Source organism: Triticum dicoccoides, chromosome 3B (genome assembly GCF_002162155.2).
Source record: "Triticum dicoccoides isolate Atlit2015 ecotype Zavitan chromosome 3B, WEW_v2.0, whole genome shotgun sequence".
Classification (NCBI taxonomy): Eukaryota; Viridiplantae; Streptophyta; class Magnoliopsida; order Poales; family Poaceae; genus Triticum; species Triticum dicoccoides.
The window spans coordinates 513,020,872-513,040,787 of NC_041385.1; the positions used below are offsets into that span (position 1 = coordinate 513,020,872).

At 43.4% G+C, this 19,916-nt stretch overlaps 2 protein-coding genes across 5 annotated transcripts; one reads left to right on the top strand and one right to left on the bottom strand.

Annotated features, from left to right (window-relative positions):
• Positions 1-13,572: 13,572 nt before the first annotated feature.
• On the bottom strand, positions 13,573-18,474 carry LOC119276820 (putative RNA-binding protein YlmH). Of its 4 annotated transcripts, XR_005136826.1 has the most exons (13): positions 18,261-18,474; positions 18,074-18,183; positions 17,003-17,134; positions 16,844-16,917; positions 16,671-16,776; positions 16,503-16,571; positions 16,008-16,072; positions 15,795-15,893; positions 15,521-15,620; positions 15,320-15,416; positions 14,912-15,018; positions 14,383-14,577; positions 13,573-13,828 (listed from the first exon to the last, which is right to left on the bottom strand). XR_005136826.1 is itself a non-coding variant. In XM_037557980.1 (12 exons), the coding sequence occupies exons 1-11, from the start codon at positions 18,358-18,360 to the stop codon at positions 14,948-14,950; spliced, it is 1,023 nt and encodes a 340-aa protein (XP_037413877.1). In that variant the 5' UTR covers positions 18,361-18,474; the 3' UTR covers positions 13,573-13,828; positions 14,912-14,947. The 4 variants fall into 4 exon arrangements, 2 of the variants coding, with proteins under 2 accessions (XP_037413877.1, XP_037413878.1); XR_005136827.1 differs by lacking the exon at positions 15,320-15,416 and having other exon boundaries at positions 18,261-18,473; XM_037557980.1 differs by lacking the exon at positions 14,383-14,577.
• LOC119276818 (pentatricopeptide repeat-containing protein At2g27800, mitochondrial-like) lies at positions 18,367-19,847 on the top strand. The gene has a single exon (XM_037557978.1). The coding sequence runs from the start codon at positions 18,465-18,467 to the stop codon at positions 19,704-19,706; it is 1,242 nt and encodes a 413-aa protein (XP_037413875.1). The 5' UTR covers positions 18,367-18,464; the 3' UTR covers positions 19,707-19,847.
• The last annotated feature ends 69 nt before the right edge of the window (positions 19,848-19,916 follow it).

Here is a 19,916-nt window from a genome sequence, read left to right on the forward strand (position 1 = left end):
AATGCGCCAGAAGATATGCAAGATGAAGTTGAACCGGGTGATGAGGTGACTTCACCAGAGAAGACAGGAAGGGGCAAGGTGAGGAATGCGATCTACCAATTTAATGCTAGAGGCAGAGGTTCGAATGGAAGGGGTGGGCGCACGGGACGTGGCCACAATGGTGTGTATCGGCGTGTTGATATGAACAGTGCGACTGCGCATAGTGGAGAATACAATAAGTTGCTTCTACAAGATTCTGAGACTGTGTTAAGGAAGCGGCAGAGTGAGGGGCACGAGTTGTCGGACTCAAGAGAAGATAGCCGTGATTCCAAGAAAAATAAGGCAGAGGAAGAGGCTGCAAAAGTTCTCGCGGAGGCTGATAATCAGCCCCGCGGACCGCAATGAGATGCTTATCTTAGAACTGTCGCGGGCTTGGGAACCTGATACGTCTCCGTCGTATCTATAATTTTTGATTGTTCCATGCCAATATTATTCAACTTTCATATACTTTTGGCAACTTTTTATACTATTTTTGGGACTAACATATTGATCCAGTGCCCAGTGCTAGTTCCTGTTTGTTGCATGTTTTATGTTTCGCAGAAACCCAATATCAAACAGAATCCAAACGGGGTAAAAATGGACGAAGAATTATTTTGGAATATTTGGGATTTTCCGAAGGAAGAATAAACGCGAAACAGTGTCCGAGGTGGCCACAAGACAGGGGGCGCGCCCACCCCCCTAGGCGCGCCTGGCACTCTTGTGGGCCACCTGTAAGGCGGTTTACGCTCTTCTTTTGCTACAAGAAAGCTAATTTTATGAGAAAAATCTGGGCGAAAGATTCACCCCAATCGGAGTTACGGATCTCCGGATATAAAAAAACGGTGAAGGGGCAGAATCTGAGAACGCAGAAACAGAGAGATAGATCCAATCTCGGAGGGGCTCTCACCCCTCCCACGCCATGGAAACCAAGGACCAGAGGGGAAATCCTTCTCCCATCTAGGGAGGAGGTCAAGGAAGAAGAAGAAGAAGAATAAGAAGAAGAAGAAGAAGAAGAAGAAGAAGAAGAAGAAGAAGGGGGCTCTCCCCCCCTTGCTTCCGGTGGCGCCGGAACGCCGCCGGGGGCCATCATCATCACCGCGATCTTCACCAACACCTCCGCCATCTTCACCAACATCTCCATCACCTTCCCCCATCTATATCCAGCGGTCCACTCTCCCTCAACCCGCTGTACCCTCTACTTGAACATGGTGCTTTATGCTTCATATTATTATCCAATGATGTGTTGCCATCCTATGATGTCTGAGTAGATTTTCGTTGTCCTATCGGTGATTGATGAATTGCTATGTTTGGTTTGAGTTGCATGTTTTATTATTGGTGCTGTCCTATGGTGCTCTTCGTGTCGCGCAAGCGTGAGGGATTCCCACTGTAGGGTGTTGCAATGCGTTCATGATTCGCTTATAGTGGGTTGTGTGAGTGACTGAAACACAAACCCGAGTAAGGGGATTGTTGCGTATGGGATAAAGGGGACTTGATACTTTAATGCTATGGTTGGGTTTTACCTCAATGAATCTTTAGTAGTTGCGGATGCTTGCTAGAGTTCCAATCATAAGTGCATATGATCCAAGTAGAGAAAGTATGTTAGCTTATGCCTCTCCCTCAAATAGAATTGCAATAGTGATTACCGGTCTAGTAACATAGTCAATTGCTTAGGGACAATTCCACAACTCCTACCACCACTTTTCCACACTCGCTATATTTACTTTATTGCTTCTTTATCTAAACAACCCCTAGTTTATATTTACGTACTCTTTATTATCTTGCAAACCTATCCAACAACACCTACAAAGTACTTCTAGTTTCATACTTGTTCTAGGTAAAGCGAACACTAAGCATGCGTAGAGTCGTATCAGTGGCAGATAGGACTTGAGAGAATATTTGTTCTACCTTTAGCTCCTCGTTGGGTTCGGCACTCTTACTTATCGAAAGAGGCTACAATTATCCCCTACACTTGTGGGTTATCAAGACCTTTTTCTGGCGCCGTTGCTGGGGAGTCATAGCGTGGGGTGAATATTCTCGTGTGTGCTTCTTTGATTTATCACTAAGTAATTTTTATTTGCTGTTCTTAGTTGTTTTCTATCTTTAGTTATGGGTAGGAAATGCAAAATACCAAAAAAATTAGTTGTGCCTACTGAACCAATGGTTGAAGAACCACTCAAAATCTATCACACTCCTGAAGCTTTTTACTTGGATCATCTTCGATCCCTTTGTGCTCGTGCTGAAACCCCCACTAGCTTAGTTGAGGGAAAATCTTTAGATGAGCATGCTTGTTTTGTGTGACACCGTATATCTGAAAAGGGGAAACTTTTACTGGATCAAATTCATCGTTTGCAATGTTATGCTTGGAATTTATGTGAAATATATGATATTACTTGTTGTTCTGAAAACCCTAAGAAACACCTTCCCTATCAATGTGAGTTTATTGATAATGGGATCGTATCTTCGTATGCTAAGGGTGTTTATAATTACTATGATGTTCAACAAATTGAAGAATTTGTTGCTTTTAAGGGTGCTTATGAAATTGCTTCTTTGATTGAAAAGTATGATGCTACTCTCTACAAATCTGAAAATTTTGCCATACTTGAATATTGTTATGATAATTATGCTTCTAATGCCTATGTTAAACTATATATTGAGAAATTCTCCACTGTCCAAGAAGAGACTAATATTTTGCAGGAAGCTATGGAAGAAGAAATTGATGAAACTGTGAGCTCATTGGATGAAAAAGATGATGATGAGAGCGAAGAACAAAAGGAGGAAGAGCTGATTGATCACCTGTGCCCACCTTCTAATGAGAGTAACTCTTCAACTCATACATTGTTTAATTCCCCTTCATGCTTACCGAAGGATGATTGCTATGATGATTGCTATGGTCCCTTGAATTTGTTTGAAATATCCCTTTTTGATGATGCTTGCTATGCTTGTGGCCAAGATGCCAATATGAATTATGCTTATGGAGATGAACTTGCTATAGTTCCTTATGTTAAACATGAAATTGTTGCTATTGCACCCACGCATGATAGTCCTATTATCTTTTTGAATTCTCCAAACTACACTATATCGGAGAAGTTTGTGCTTATTAAGGATTATATTGATGGGTTGCCTTTTACCATTGCACATAATGATTTTGATAGATATAATATGCATGTGCTTGCTGCTCCTACTTACAATTATTATGAGAGAGGAACTATATCTCCACCTCTCTATGTTTCCAATATGATAAAATTGCAAGAAACTGTTTATACTATGCATTGGCCTTTACTTGGTATGCATGAATTGTTCTTTTATGACATGCCGATGCATAGGAAGAGAGTTAGACTTCGTTGTTGCATGATATATGTTACCTTGTGCTCACTACTAAATTACAAATGATTGTTAATTAAAATTGGCTTTCGTATACCTTGGGATCCGGGTGGATTCTTTACTTGAGCACTAAATGCCTAGCTTAATGGCTTTAAAGAAAGCGCTGCCAGGGAGATAACCCGGAAGTTTTAGAGAGTTATTTATTTCTGTTGAGTGCTTTTATATAGTTTAAAACCAAAAAAATAAAGAGGGGAACCTAAAAACTTTTCAAAAAGGAAAGTGAAAGTAAGAAAGACAAGCATTGTTGAAGTGGGAGATCTCCTTGAACTTTGTTCATGCTCACGGAAACTTTGTGAATCTTGATTATAGAAACTTTTCGTCAAAAATAATTATCCCCTTGTACAATTCCATTGTATTATAAAAATAATGTGCCAAGGTTTGCCTTTAGGATGTTTACAATGCTTGTTGGTTTGTACGGTGCAGGACAGAAACTTTGGTTGTAGTGCACGATTTTACATTTTTATCTGGAACGTCAAATGGTTCTGATTCTTTTTGAAATGTCTTTATATACAACTTGTTTATTGTTCCTAATTTTGGTAGAATTTTTGGGGTACCAGAAGTACGGTGAATGTTCAGATTTCTACAGACAGTTCTTTTTTTGATAGATTCTGTTTTTGATGCATAGTTTGCTTGTTTTGATGAAACTATCAATTTATATCAGTGGATTAAGCCATGGAAAAGCTATATTACAGTAGACACAATGCAAAAACAAAATATGAATTAGTTTGCAACAGTACTTAGAGTAGTGATTTGCTTTATTATACTAACGGATCTTACCGAGTTTTCTGTTGAAGTTTTGTGTGGATGAAGTGCCTAATCGAGGAGGTTTCGATATGAGGAAAAGGAAGAGAGGCAAGAGATCAAGCTTGGGGATGGCCAAGGCGCCCCAAGTAAATATTCGAGGAGACTCAAGCGTCTAAGCTTGGGGATGCCTCGGAAGGCATCCCCTCTTTCTTCAACAAGTATCGGTATGTTTTCGAATTCGTTTCGTTCATGCATTATGTGCAAGTCTTGGAGCGTCTTTTGCATTTAGTTTTCATTTTTATTTTATGCACCATGCTGGTATGAGATAGTCCTTGGTTGGTTTATAGAATGCTCATTGCACTTCACTTAAATCTTTTGAGTGGGTTTATAGAATGCTTCACGTGCTTCACTTATATTATTTGAAGTTTGGATTGCCTGTTTCTCTTCACATAAAAAACCGCCATTTGTAGAATGCTCTTTTGCTTCACTTATATTTGTTAGAGCGTGGGCATATCTTTTGTAGAAAGAATTAAACTCTCTTGCTTCACTTATATGTATTTAGAGAGATGACAGGAATTGTTCATTCACATGGTTAGTCATAAAATCCTACATAAACTTATAGATCACCGAATATGATATGTTTGATTCCTTGCAATAGTTTTGCGATATAAAGATGGTAATATTAGAGTCATGCTAGTGGGTGGTTGTGGATTGTAGAGACACTTGTGTTGAGGTTTGCAAGTCCCGTAGCATGCACGTATGGTAACCGTTGTGTGACAAATTTGAAGCATTGGGTGTTTCTTTGATTGTCTTCCTTATGAGTGGCGGTCGGGGACGAGCGATGGTCTTTTCCTACCAATCTATCCCTCTAGGGGCATGTGTAGTAGTACTTTGCTTCGAGGGCTAATAAAACTTTTGCAATAAGTATATGAGTTCTTTATGATTAATGTGAGTCCATGGATTATACGCACTTTTACCTTTCCATCATTGCTAGCCTCTTCGGTACCGTGCATTGCCCTTTCTCACCTCGAGAGTTGGTGCAAACTTCGCCGGTGCATTCAAACTCCGTGATATGATACGCTCTATCACACATAAGCCTCATTATATCTTCCTCAAAACAGCCACCATACCTACCTATCATGGCATTTCCGTAGCCATTCTGAGATATATTGCCATGCAACTTCCATCATCATCATATACATGACTTGAGCATTTATTGTCATATTGCTTTGCATGATCGTAAGATAGCTAGCATGATGTTTTCATGGCTTGTCCGTTTTTGATGTCATTGCTACGCTAGATCATTGCACATCCCGATACACCGCCAAAAGCATTCATATAGAGTCATATCTTTATTTTAGTATCGAGTTGTAATATCGAGTTGTAAGTAAATAAAAGTGTGATGATCATCATTATAGAGCATTGCCCCATGAAAAAAAAGAAAAAAAGGAAAGGCCAAAGAAGCCTAAATAAAAAAGGGGGCCAAAGAAGCCCACCCAAAAAGAAAAAAAAGAAGAAAAAATAAAAATAAAAGGGACAATGTTACTATCCTTTTTCCACACTTGTGCTTCAAAGTAGCACCATGTTCTTCATATAGAGAGTCTCTTATGTTGTCACTTTCATATACTAGTGGGAATTTTTCATTATAGAACTTGACTTGTATATTCCAATGATGGGCTTCCTCAAATGCCCTAGGTCTTCATGAGCAAGCAAGTTGGATGCACACCCACTTAGTTTTCAGTTTGAGCTTTCATACAGCTCTTAGTGCATCCGTTGCATGGCAATCCCTACTCCTCACATTAACATCAATTGATGGGCATCTCCATAGCCCGTTGATTAGCCGCGTCGATGTGAGACTTTCTCCTTTTTTGTCTTCTCCATATAAACCTCCACCATCATATTCTATTCCACCTATAGTGCTATATCCATGGCTTGCGCTCATGTATTGTGTGAGGGTTGAAAAAGCTGAAGCGCGTTAAAAAGTATGAACCAATTGCTCGGCTTGTCATCGGGGTTGTGCATGATGGGAGCATTTTTATGTGATGAAAATGAAGCATGGCCAAACTATATGATTTTGTAGGGATAAGCTTGCTTTGGCCTTATTGTTTTGAAAAGACATGATTGATTTATTGGTACGCTCGAAGTATTATTGTTTTTTATGTCAAATGATAGACTATTACTTTGAATCACTCGTGTCTTAATATTCATGCCATGATTAGACATATGATCAAGATTATGCTAGGTAGCATTCCACATCAAAAATTATCTTTTTATCATTTACCTACTCGAGGACGAGCAGGAATTAAGCTTGGGGATGCTGATACGTCTCCGTCATATCTATAATTTTTGATTGTTCCATGCCAATATTATTCAACTTTCATATACTTTTGGCAACTTTTTATACTATTTTTGGGACTAACATATTGATCCAGTGCCCAGTGCCAGTTCCTGTTTGTTGCATGTTTTATGTTTCACGGAAACCCAATAAAAAATGGAATCCAAACGGGATAAAAACGGACTGAGAATTATTTTGGAATATTTGGGATTTTCCGGAGGAAGAATCAACGCGAAACGGTGTCTGAGGTGGCCACGAGACAGGGGGCGCGCCCACCCCTCCTAGGCGCACCTGGCACTCTCGTGGGCCACCCGTAAGGCGGTTGACGCTCTTCTTTTGCCGCAAGAAATCTAATTTTATGAGAAAAATCTGGGCGAAAGATTCACCCCAATCGGAGTTACGGATCTCTGGATACAAAAGAAACGGTGAAGGGGCAGAATCTGAGAACGCAGAAACAGAGAGATAGATCCAATCTCGGAGGGGCTCTCGCCCCTCCCACGCCATGGGAGCCAAGGACCAGAGGGGAAATCCCTCTACTTGAACATGGTGCTTTATTCTTCATATTATTATCCAATGATGTGTTGCCATCCTATGATGTTTGAGTAGATTTTCATTGTCCTATCGGTGATTGATGAATTGTTATGATTGGTTTGAGTTGCATGTTTTATTATTGGTGCTGTCCTATGGTGCCCTCCGTGTCGTGCAAGCGTGAGGGATTCCCGATGTAGGGTGTTGCAATGCGTCCATGATTCGCTTATAGTGGGTTGCGTGAGTGACTGAAACACAAACCCGAGTAAGGGATTGTTGCGTATGTGATAAAGGGGACTTGATACTTTAATGCTATGGTTGGGTTTTACCTTAATGTATCTTTAGTAGTTGTGGATGCTTGCTAGAGTTCCAATCATAAGTGCATATGATCCAAGTAGAGAAAGTATGTTAGCTTATGCCTCTCCCACAAATAGAATCGCAATAGTGATTACCGATCTAGTAACATAGTCAATTGCTTAGGGACAATTCCACAACTCCTACCACCACTTTTCCACACTCGCTATATTTACTTTATTGCTTCTTTATCTAAACAGCCCCTAGTTTATATTTACGTGCTCTTTATTATCTTGCAAACCTATCCAACAACACCTACAAAGTTCTTCTAGTTTCATACTTGTTCTAGGTAAAGCAAACACTAAGCGTGCGTAGAGTCGTATCAGTGGCAGATAGGACTTGAGAGAATATTTGTTCTACCTTTAGCTCCTCGTTGGATTTGACACTCTTACTTATCGAAAGAGGCTACAATTATCCCCTACACTTGTGGGTTATCAGAACCCGGAGACAGTTCGAGAACTTCACGATCTCATGAAGATGGAAGGTCCCGCTTTGGTCTTCTTGTGTGAGACAAAGATCGAGGGAAAGCGTGTAAGTGAGTTGACGGCCAGGCTTGGTTTTGAAGGGTGCTGCCGAGTGAGTAGTGATGGGCTTAGCGAAGGTTTAGCTTTGTTTTGGTCAAAAGAAGTGGATGTAACCCTCAATAATTACTCGAATCAACATATTGATGTAATGGTTAAGAATATCGGGAGTGATAATAAGGTTTGGCGGTTCACGGGCTTCTACACTAAGGCTAGAAGAAGTGAACACGTCGAAAGCTGGAACCTGTTGAGATGTCTCAAATCTCAGCATAATGTACCGTGGATTTGTGGTGGCGACTTTAATGAAATCACAGACAATTCTGAGTATTTTGGAGCTCATGATCGCCTAGAGTGGCAAATGGATGGTTTTCGTCAGTGTCTTGATGACTGTGAATTACAAGACCTGGGTTTCCAGGGTGTCCCGTTCACGTGGGATAATATGCAGCAAGGCGACTGCAATGTTAAGGTTCGGCTGGACAGATTCTTAGTGAATCCGGCAATGTTGAGTTTGTATGCTGCATCTTTTGTTAAGAATGTTCCCTCCCCAAAATCGGATCATTGTATGCTGGCATTGCAAATGTTGGTATCACCATAGGTGGCAGGGGAAGGGAGACGTAGGTTCATATATGAGGAGGCCTAGCAGTTGGATGAAACGTATAATGATATAGTAGTCCAGGGCTGGCCCTAGGGAGCGGGGTCGCATGGTTTGCAAGGGCTAGGAGAGGCCCTTTCGGCAATGCAGATCCGTCTAACGGACTGGAAAACCAAGAAGTTTGGGGATGTACAACGCAAGATCAAAAAGATTCATAAGGAATACGAGAAAGAACGATCGAACTTCTTATTCAGGGGGCCCACAGGAAGAGAAAAAGACTTAGCACGACAGCTCTCTGATCTCCTACACAAAGAAGAAATCATGGCTCGTCAGAGATCGAGGGCCGATTGGCTAAAGGCAGGTGACCGCAATACGAGCTTTTTCTAGGCGCGAGAGGCAGCCCGCAAAAGTAGGAACCGTATACGCAGTCTCCAAGCTGCGGATGGTTCGCTATGTGAGACAAATGAAGCAATACATGCAGAAGTGCAGCAGTTTTACACTAACTTGTACACGACTCAAGAACATACAGAAGTTGAAGCAGTTCTTCATCATGTGCCACATAAAATTACAGATGCTATGAACGAACAGCTTGTTAGACCGTTCAAAGAGGAGGAAGTGAAGGCTGCATTGTTTGCTATGGGACCTACAAAGGCGCCCGGTTGTGATGGGTTCCATGCTGGATTCTACCAGAAACATTGGGAGTTGATTGGCCCAGATGTTACGTTGGATGTCCTCAATTTCCTAAATGGAGGACAAATGCCGAATGAGGTGAACAATACGGTTATTGTGCTTATACCCAAGGTGAGAAACCCGCAAAATATCACACAATATAGGCCAATTTCTTTGTGCAATGTTCTTTACAAACTTTGTTCTAAGGTTCTAGCTAACCGGTTAAGGGAGATTCTTGATGAGATAATTGCAGAGGAGCAAAGTGCTTTCGTTCCGGGAAGACTTATTACCGACAACATCCTAGTCGCTTATGAGTGTGTTCATTCCATGAGGAGGAAGAAGGGAAAGCAGGGATGGTGTGCGGTCAAAATAGATATGATCAAGGCATATGACCGAGTAGAATGGGCATATTTACATGGAATTATGCATCAACTTGGTTTCCATGAACGCTGGATATCACTTGTTATGTTTTGTGTGACCACCGTGAGTTTTCAAGTGAAGGTGAATGGTGAACTACTGCCGACTTTCTCGCCTTTTAGAGGATTTTGACAGGGAGATCCCATCTCACCCTACTTGTTTCTCCTGTGTGGGGAGGGCCTCTCCTGTATGTTGCAAAACTATGATGGAGGGTGGATTGATAGGGGCGTCAGAGTTAGTAATACTGCCCCATGGATTTTGCATCTCTTATTTGCAGATGATTGCTTGATCTTTATGAAGGCTGATTCCAGAAGTGCCACAAGATTGAATGAGATTCTTGAACAATATAGTGTGGGCTCGGGACAGAGTGCCAATAAGTTGAAAAGCTCTGTATTTTTTAGTCCAAACAGCGGGGCTTCTGTTAAGAGGGGTGTTAAAAATGCTCTTCAGATACATCGTGAGGCTATGTCGGAAAAGTACCTTGGCCTCCCTACTGCGGCGAGCAGAATCACGGAGCAAAACTTTGAACATATCAACGAGCGATCACGGGCAAAGGTGCAAGGGTGGTGTGAAAGGAAGATGTCTTGCGCTGCAAGAGAAGTTCTCTTAAAATCTGTTGTCCAAGCTCTACCGGCCTTCTCTATGAGTTGCTTTAAACTCACAAAAGGCTTGTGCAAGAAACTGACAGCGAACATGTCAAAATATTGGTGGGCTGGTTCACTAGATAAAAAGGGAATGCATTGGCAATCTTGGGAGAAAATGTGCATTGCAAAGTCAAAAGGAGGGATTGGTTTTCGTGACCTTGAGACTTTCAATGACGCAATGCTAGCAAAACAGGCATGGAGAATACTTGAGAACTCAAACAGCTTGTGTGCTCGTGTGTTAAAGGGAAGGTACTTCCCAAATGAGGAGTTTCTTACAGCCGGGTGCCCTGCAAGTGCATCAAAAACTTGGAAGGCTATTATAAAAGGAAGGGAGATGCTCAAGTCGGGTCTTATTCGGCGAGTGGGAGACGGGACTACGACTGAGGTTTGGCACGATCATTGGATCGATGGAAGCTTCTCCATGAGACCAATGGGAGCTCTGAAGCCAAACTCCGTACAGCTAGTCTCAGATTTGATTGATCCAGTTTCAAACCAGTGGAAGACTAAGCTGATCAGATCGGTATTCTTACCCCCTGATGTGGATGCAATTTTGGCTATGCCAAGGTCGAGGACAGGCGGTGCAGATATCTGGGCATGGGCGTGGGAGAAGTCCGGCCTTTTTACTGTACGATCAGCGTATAGGCATGCAATGGAAGAAAAGCGGCAGATGACGGTGATAGAGGGCTCATCGACGGGTGATGAAGGAACATGGCGAGCTCTGTGGAAGCTTAATGTTCTGCACAAGATTAGGGTATTTTGGTGGCGAGTGCTAAAGGGTTTTCTACCTAGCTATGGAGAACTTAAGCGTCGGCATATAAAGCAACTACCAAACTACCCAATGTGTGGCAATGATAATGAAACGTTGTTTCATTCATTGATGGAGTGTGACCATGTTAGACGCTTCTGGGAGGCGGCTGAGCGTTTCTTCGACATAAACATGCCGAGGCTCCATCCAGGGACTTGGTCCCAGGATATACTGGACCATAACATGATAAAGAAGGAGACTGCGGCAATCATGATCACAGTGATGTGGGCAGTGTGGCACTCAAGAAATAGCTATACACATGGAGAGCAGCAGTACCAACCAATGCAATCCATGAGAACCATAGAAGAGATTGTTTGAGCTCTTGAAGTTCCAGCAACCGGCAGACTTCAACCTGCTATCCGTCCAAGATGGCAGCCACCGGTTGTGGGGTGGGTGAAAATAAATACAGATGGAGCTACGGACTCGGAACATGGCAAAGGTGGTGCAGGTTTTGTCGTACGAGACCACCAGGGGGCGTTCGTGAGCGCGGGGTGTTCACGATACGATGGAGTTTCGGACCCCCTCACGATCAAGCTTCTCGCGTGCAGAGATGTGCTTGCAGCAGCGCAGAATTCAGGGCTTCAGTACGTGGAGGTGGAGACGGATTGCCAACAAATTCAGAATCTATGGGAAGCTCCACAGAAGTCAAGTTGTTTCCATCTCATCAGAGAGATGAGGGATATGTGTAATTTCTTTCACAGATTCAAGCTTCGGTATGCTTGCCGTCGGACTAATTTGGCAGCCCACCATGTAGCTAGGCATGCTTTAAAGCTTTTTGTATCTATGCTTGTGTACGATGTAATCCCTGGGTGGCTGACTGAAACCTTGCAGTCAGATATGCTAGCGCCTGATGAATAAAGAGCCGGAAGGGCGTTTTAGCTAAAAAAAAGGGAAGCAAAAGGGAGGCGTTGGCCTTGTGTGTTTTCAAAGTATGGCGAGCGTAGAATACAAGGAAGCTTTACGCACATATTTTGGCAAATGGCACGGCCAGTCTTGTCCTACAAATGGCACGTCCAGGAAGGGCGTCCTTCCTGAAGGAAGGAGCGTCTGTTTTCAACAGGTTGTTGGACTGCAGAAAACAAGAGAAAAAAAGCTAAGATAGGTACTTGGACTTGACTCTCCTGAGTGAGATGAATACGTTATCTACTAGTAGCCGGAAAGAACAACATCACGCCGGCTCAAAAAGTAGAGTAGTAAAACTTGTCGTGCAAGGGTCCAAACTTGGGATGATTTTGTTGTGGAAAAGGTAGCTCGCCCTTACCTGTCCCACTCATTCAGCCCACTACCACCAGCATTTCACCGCGGTCCACTTTAAAGTCACAATACCAAATGCTCCCTCCCTCCCTCCATTCTCTTCAGCGCCAAATCAATCAAGCAACCACAATGATAGATAAACCCATCCATTTGGTCTCGACTGTAGCTTTGTTATTTTTGAAAGATATCAGGAGAGCTATTATATTCGTTGTACAAGGACCCAAACTGCTTGGTTTGGTGTAGATAAACCGGGCGAAAACCTGAACAACGGTAAGCCACACATAGCTTACCAGTACTCCCAGGTGGCCAGGTCAGTTCTATGGCGATAGGATAGGAGCATGTGAGTGAGCAACCTTTTGGCATTACCTTCAGCAAGGGAGGTAGCTGTAGTTCCCCGTCCAATTAATTGGTGGGCTTAAATCAGACACCTCCTTGTCACAGGCTGTCAAGTTACTTCAATTAAGGTCCACAAAGTTGGGACACAGCTACAGCACTCCTTTAAAGAGCATGCATGTGATACTTACTCTACTGCTTTTTGCATAGCCTAGTAGACTAGTATCCCAACTGGATCAGATTGGATATCTCCGTGAAAGGATGCGTAGGAGGGGCAAATTATTTGCATTCTGGTGGAACTGGAGACCGGAGACTTACCTACAGTGCTGCCTGGCATCATCCAAGATCTACATATTTCATCACTGTTGCATTGTACGTAGGCGGTAGGTCCAAAGGTTTTGCGTGATTGCGAAACAGATAAGCACTTCAGATGGATACCAGTAGGAAGCTTTAGCAGTCAGGTTCAGGTCTGCTGCCATTGCCATAGCGTTTCAACAGTGTAAGTCTTTCCTAGATATTTTGTGGTTTATTGTTCAAGAGACGAGATGACATGAGCTTTAGTACCAGGGATGGTTGAACAACTCCTTATCTTTGTACCGAAAAAATGAGAATCTTGTGACAACGGGTGTTTTCGAGAAGGAATCTTGTGATAACGGGTGTTTTCAAGAAGGAACCCTGTGATAACAAAACTTATGCAACAGTAAGAATCGTTTCTGACTTCCAACACTGAGTCTTGAGATAATTTTGCAACTTGGAAGTTGGAACAGGAGATCTGGTACAAGGAATATAGCCCTTTGCAAAGCCTCTAAAAAATATATAGGGGGTTGGACTTGCGACCCATAGTTATCAATTTTACCAGAGATTGGGACAAGCTTGGGACAAGCTTTTCGGACTGAGGGAGTAATAAGGTAATTTTGCAACTTGGAAGTTAGAACGGAAGATTCAGTACAACGAATATAACCCTTTGAGAAGTCTTTAAAAAAAGGGAGTAGAAGTTACGACCCATAGTTATTAATTTACCCAAGTGCAAAGGTTTCCTACCATATCGTAGTCATGTCACATGTTTCCTGATGACAGAAATTACTGAAGATGTTGTTTCCGAATTGCTCTTTATTAGTATGAATAGAAGAAACACATTTCCATTGGTTTCCAAAATGTATACTTTTCTTTTCCCTTTTTGCCCCAAAGCAGAACAAGTCCTCACAGGAGTTGGAGTTCGGAGGGACTTTGATCCTACAAAATACCAAGAAGACTACATCAGTGGTAGCTGCCACACGAAGAATTCTGATGAAAGGAAGCAGATTTTCTAAGCCTATGTGCAGCTACCCACCTTTGCATGTATGATACCATTTACTCCCTCCGTTCCGAATTACTTGTCTTGGATTTGTCTAGATACAGATGTATCTAGACTCATTTTAGTGCTAGATACATCCGTATCTAGACAAATCTAAGACAAGTAATTCGGAACGGAGGGAGTACTTCATAAAAACATTGAAAACATATGGACTTGCAACTACTCCCTCCGGTCCTTTTTAGTTTGCATATAAGTTTTGTCCGAAGTCAAAGTATCTTTATTTTGACCAAACTTCTAGAAAAAGGTATCAACATTCACAATGCCAAATTAATATTTTTAGATTTATTATGAAATTTAGTTTCATAGTATATATATTTGGTATTGTAGATGTTGATATTTTTTAATATAAATTTGGTCAAACTTTGTAAAGTTTGACTTGAAACATAACATGCGGAGTAAAAAGGACCGGAGGGGGTATAAGCAAATTGCGTACCTTTTAAATTTCATTCTCAATTTCAGCTGGACTTTAAAGATAAGTTGTCACATATACTTTACAAGTACTGTCCACTTGTCCTTTTCCATTCTAAACACTATGGATCAGTTTCATCGTAAATAGTATTTGCAGGTAGGCAAAGGTAGGCAGCTGCAGCCCTTATGCTTGTGTAAGCAACTGAGCAGTTTGCAAACTCTGAAAGCAAAGTGCACAGTAAAGAGTAGAAGAGTGCAAATCCAAAATACGGAGTAGATGTTAAGCACATATAGCATAAATAAATTGTTTTTTCCATCATAGTATAATCTTTTATACTGCCTCAGTGATGAATCAGCAATACAATTACACCCTAACTATGTACTCACGAGTTTCTTTAGAACTATTGAACCCAGCTCATTCAAGCAAAATGAAGTAATTACTTGATGAATCTTAGAATATACTATACTAAGCAGAGCGAAATTTTCAGCTTTACTATTTGAATCGTGAACAAAAGAATTTTCTTCAAATAGTAGGTAGGTATCAAAATGCATACCACGAGTCAGGTATTCTTCAGAGAACAATTGATCAGTCACGGGCCTACAAATATTGAATCAACTGAACGACATATTTGCCTTTCTTCGTAGTCACGATTTCCCCAATCTACAGGAAATAATGACTTGAAGTAACTCAAGCATATAACAAAGATTTGAAAATGTATTAGACATCTCTAGTAGCATGCATACATCTTCCATAGCATGCTATAACGGGTATTTCTGCATATCATATAATGCAAAGATCTAATTGTCAGCATATATCAACAAACATATTATGACTATAAGTGGACAGCGAAGGCTGTAATTTTTCCATTTAACATCTTGGAGTATGGTTCACAGAATAAGGAAGGAAAAGATCAAAACAATAACAAACACTAAACATATAGAATGGGGGGGTCCAACTTAACTGCATACACAATACAATGCAAGGTCCAACATATTCTCAAAAACCTGCACTGGTGGAATGCCTCTCAAACACCAGAAAAATTGTTCCATCAGCGTGAACTAGGTGCAACAGTAACATCATAATTTTATCCTAATTTGCTCAAGAGAATTCAAGGCTCGTCAAGCATTTATTCAAAAAGACAATAACTGGTGATTGATTTTACCTTTAATCTCCCCATCCCACTGACAGAAACAACATCTCCAGCCTTTAGGGTAGCTCCACTTTTCGAAACCAGTGACCAATTCACACGAACATCTCCAAAACTTACCAAACAGAAAAAGAAACTTACAATGAATTGCATTGTGCACGGTAATAAGAAAAACCAACAGGCTAACAGCACTGTCCAAAATAAGATAAGAATGTCCAACTATTCATGTTAAGGTAAAGAAAAGCCTTACTGAACATAAAGTAACAAATTAGCAGCTTAAAGTTCATACCTGATCATGCTACCAAGCTTTGTGCGTGATATTTTGAATCCTGCACTGGCCACAGCATCAACCCGAAGTGATGATTCTACAGTTTTAAAAGATTTGGTCCTGCAGTTCAATGGCAGTGCTGAGTAGCTTATTCCAGGGTATTACATCATAAGTTGTTGTGATCTTAAGCATGCAGTATATATACTAAGATCCACGATGACATGTGAAACAAACCTTGGTGGCTCATACTCTATAGCAAGCAAGGGAATCTGGGTGCATGAAACACCAACTTTCCCCACCTGTTCAATAAAATATCATTCAGAGTAAACCATAATTAGAAGAATCAGCACTTCCAACAAGGAAAATAATACTCAAAAAAATCATGAACAACAGTCGAAGTTCATGGGGAGATTCTTCGTGGACAGATTTGGGTCAAAACTCACAAATACAAAAGACTAACATAAAAAGAACAAAGATTTTCAGCAATCTAAGCGGACATAAAAATTAAGATCGCAATGTGCTCTAATTTCTTAAAGTGCCGAGTAAAAATAAATACATCAGCATGTAATATACAGGCTATGTGCTTTGCATAGCATTGAATGCATGTCAATGAAGAATGAACCATATCTCAGATCTGGTCCACTATATAAACATAGGCACATAAGTGGGAGCATGCACATCCAGCTCGCGCAAACGAAAAATTGGCAACATAATTTGCGAGACACCTACCTTTTCTAGTGTGGAAGTCAGATAGTCAACAAGCTCTGGATCAACAAGGACCTGAGCACCTCTTTCCCCCTAACAGAAAAGCAAAGAGACAACCCAAATGATGATTAGATGGAAAAAGGAAAACTGGACACCGCATCAGGGAAATGAGTATTTGTGGAAAGTGTGGACCTGTAAAAGTATATCTCCAACTTTCTCCCTTGTAATTCCTGCCCCAAGAATAGCACCGAGAAAGTCACCATGAGAACAGGGTTCCAATCGGAAATTCCCGGAGATGCTGGGAAAGGTTTAAAAGTCAGTTTACATAACAGGTAGTGGTGGCTACAATATAAATTCTTGAAAACCTCAAAGCAGCAACTACATCTGGGTCACTTCTCATAGAGTCTGGATGCCCAACCGAAATTCGGCACCGCTCAGCCTAGATGGATATGAAGATGAGAAAAACAAGGTATATAGGTTAATATAAGCTATTATTCAAGTCCCTTGATTGTATTGAATTCAACCTGTGGATAGCCCCCCTGAGCTACTGCTTTGATATCAGCTAACTTTTCAATTGCTAGCATAGCCTCCGCTATGATAGGCGGCGTAAGAAAACTGGTGTGGAAGACGTCTCTCCGTTGGGAAGCCCTTTGTGCCTGCATACGCTTGATGTCAGTACAAATTCATGAATCGAAGGACTAATGATCATGTAACTGGTAACCCCAGTAATTTGCTCAATATGAAACAGGGTGATATGCCATCTCTTGGAAATGGATTAACTACAGAACTGAATCAAATTTACTGAAAAGTCATGCAGTAATCTCATGGTACATTGTTAATATGCAAAAAGGCAGTTATGTTATGTTCTGTTTCAAGCATCATGTGACACTATAGGATATTAGGATCAAGTTTGTATTTCCTCCCTACAACTTATCCGTACATCTATTCACTAATTATATAATAACTCCAGCCACTTGGTATACCTTGGAAGAAGCAATTTTACTCTCTTCTTACTAAGGCACCAGTCAATATGATTGAAAGGTTATGTTTTCACACACCAAATGGACAATTCATTGGCTTTTTCTTCATGCTTCAATAGCGAAACAGCTAACAGGAAGCACTTCTCATTTCCCCTAAGTTTCATGTACTAAAAATACTCTCTTAGAGAGGAAGCATCAGCCTATTAGAACACAACCTGAAGCTCATGAATAGTGGGAAGAAGTCTCAGATTCCATCGAGGCACAGTTCCCCGATAGGCCAAGCATCCGGCACTATCATCAACCATCTAATCTCAGTAAACACATCCAATTTCCCCCTAATTTTCATGTAACAAACCCACTTAGAGAGGAAGTCTGTGAGCCTACTGGAACACAACCTGAAGCTCATGATACTTTCTTAAATTGCGGAAAGAAACCTCAAGTTCCATTGACGCAGTTAATCAAACACCTCATCCACAAGCCGACTATCCGCATTATCGTCAACCATCTAATCTCAGTAAGCGAAACACTCAAACATAACTGTTTCACGTCGAACTAGACTCTGACGGAAGCTCAATGGAAAATACAAATGTGTTAGAATGAAGAAAAAGAGATAACCATATCCAGAATGTCCATGACTTCCTCGATTACATGCCTGTGCACGCTCCCCTTAGCAGACGAATCTCCGACTGCGGCCGCCGAGACGACGAGGGCCAGGTCACACCGCCCTGCGCATGGCGACCAAGTCTTAGACAAACAGCTCAATCAGAGCATCAGGCCGACCAGGCAATGGGTTAGGGCTTACCTCGCGCGAAGAAGCGGAGTGGTGTGGGGATAGCGCGGCGCGGGAAAGGGAGGTGGAGGAGTCGCCGGAGAGGGCTTGCCAAGGCGACCGCGGCGGCCATCCTTTCTGCAAGCCGACTAGGCCGCCTGTGCTTTGGTGCTATGTGATGTGATGTGAGCGTGTCGTGCGTGGTGGCGGTTGCCTAACCGGGTGGGGGATTGTGTTATGCCGTCTGTGGCCTTTTGTGGGTTCTGCGGACTGTACTGGTGTTGCAGTATCCCCGCCGCCGCCGCCGCGATGAGCACGCTCCTCCGCCGCATCCTCTGCAGCACGCCCGCCGGCGCCTCCCTCTCCCAGCACCTCCCCTTCGCCACCTCCTCCCGCCGCACCCCGCACCGCTTCCGCCGCAGCCACCGCGCGCCCAGCCAGTCGCCGTCACCCGACGCCGTCTCCGCTGCCATCGCCTCCCTCCCCTCCCGCCTCACCCCGGCCGTCCTCGCATCCTCGCTCGCCTCCACCTCCGACCTCCGCCTCCTCTTCCCGCTCCTCACCCACTCCCTCGGCCGGCCCACCTTCCGGCCCGACCCCGGGCCCTTCCTCGTCGCCATCAAGCGCCTGGGCACCGCCCAGCTCTACCACGAGTTCGACCGCACCTGCGCCCTCTTCTTCTCCCTCCTCCCGTCCCTGCCGTCCCCGGGGCCCCTCCTCAGGGCCGCCCTCTACTTCTACTGCGAGTTCCGCAAGCTCGGCAAGGCGTTCCACGTCTACACGCTCATGCGCTCCTCCGCCGACCCGGCCGCGCGCCCCGCCGCCGACACCTACCACGCGCTCTTCACCGCGCTGCTGTCGCGCGGGGGCAACGACTCCATGGTCCACTACATGTACATGGACACCGTCTCGGCGCTGTTCCGGCAGATGCTGGAGGAGGGCATCCCGCCGGACACCCGGGCGCTCAACGTGCTCGTCAAGGGCTACGCGCAGTCGCTGCACCTCAACGACGCGCTGCGCGTGTTCCACCAGATGGCGCCCGTCTACGGGTGCGAGCCGGACGGCCTCACGTACAGCTACCTGGTGCGCGGGCTGAGCGCGCAGGGCCGCACGAAGAACGCCCGGGAGCTGTTCGACGAAATGCGGGGCAAAGGGATGATGCCGACGGAGCCGTCCTGCAACGCGTTCGTCAGCGCGCTCGCGGTGGCCGGGGAGGCCGCGGAGGCCGAGCGGGTGATGTGGGATATGGCCAGGGCGGGGGCGGTGGTGGATCATATCACGAGGAGGGCGGTGGTGGAGGAGCTGGGGAGGGCGGGGAAGAGGGAGGACGCTGAAAGAGTGGTCAGGGAGATGGAGGAGATGGGCATGCTCAGAATCGCCGAGCGGCGGGCGCTCCTCGCTTCAATCCAAGACGACGAGGACGGCGACGATGGCCTGGATGTTGACGAAAGCACGAGCGGTGGTGATCGGCGACGATGACAAAGTAGTTAGCAGAGAATTCAGCAGGTTATATCTGCTTCGGATGAGGTTTTTATTTTTTACTATGATTCTCAAGTATCCGTTCATAAATGTAAGATGTTTCAGATATTTCAGTATAGATTACGGTCGGATTGAAATGAATGAACAAGCACACTAAAACTAAAAAGTGTCTACATATTTAGAAAAGGGTTACTGTAGAACATCTTATAT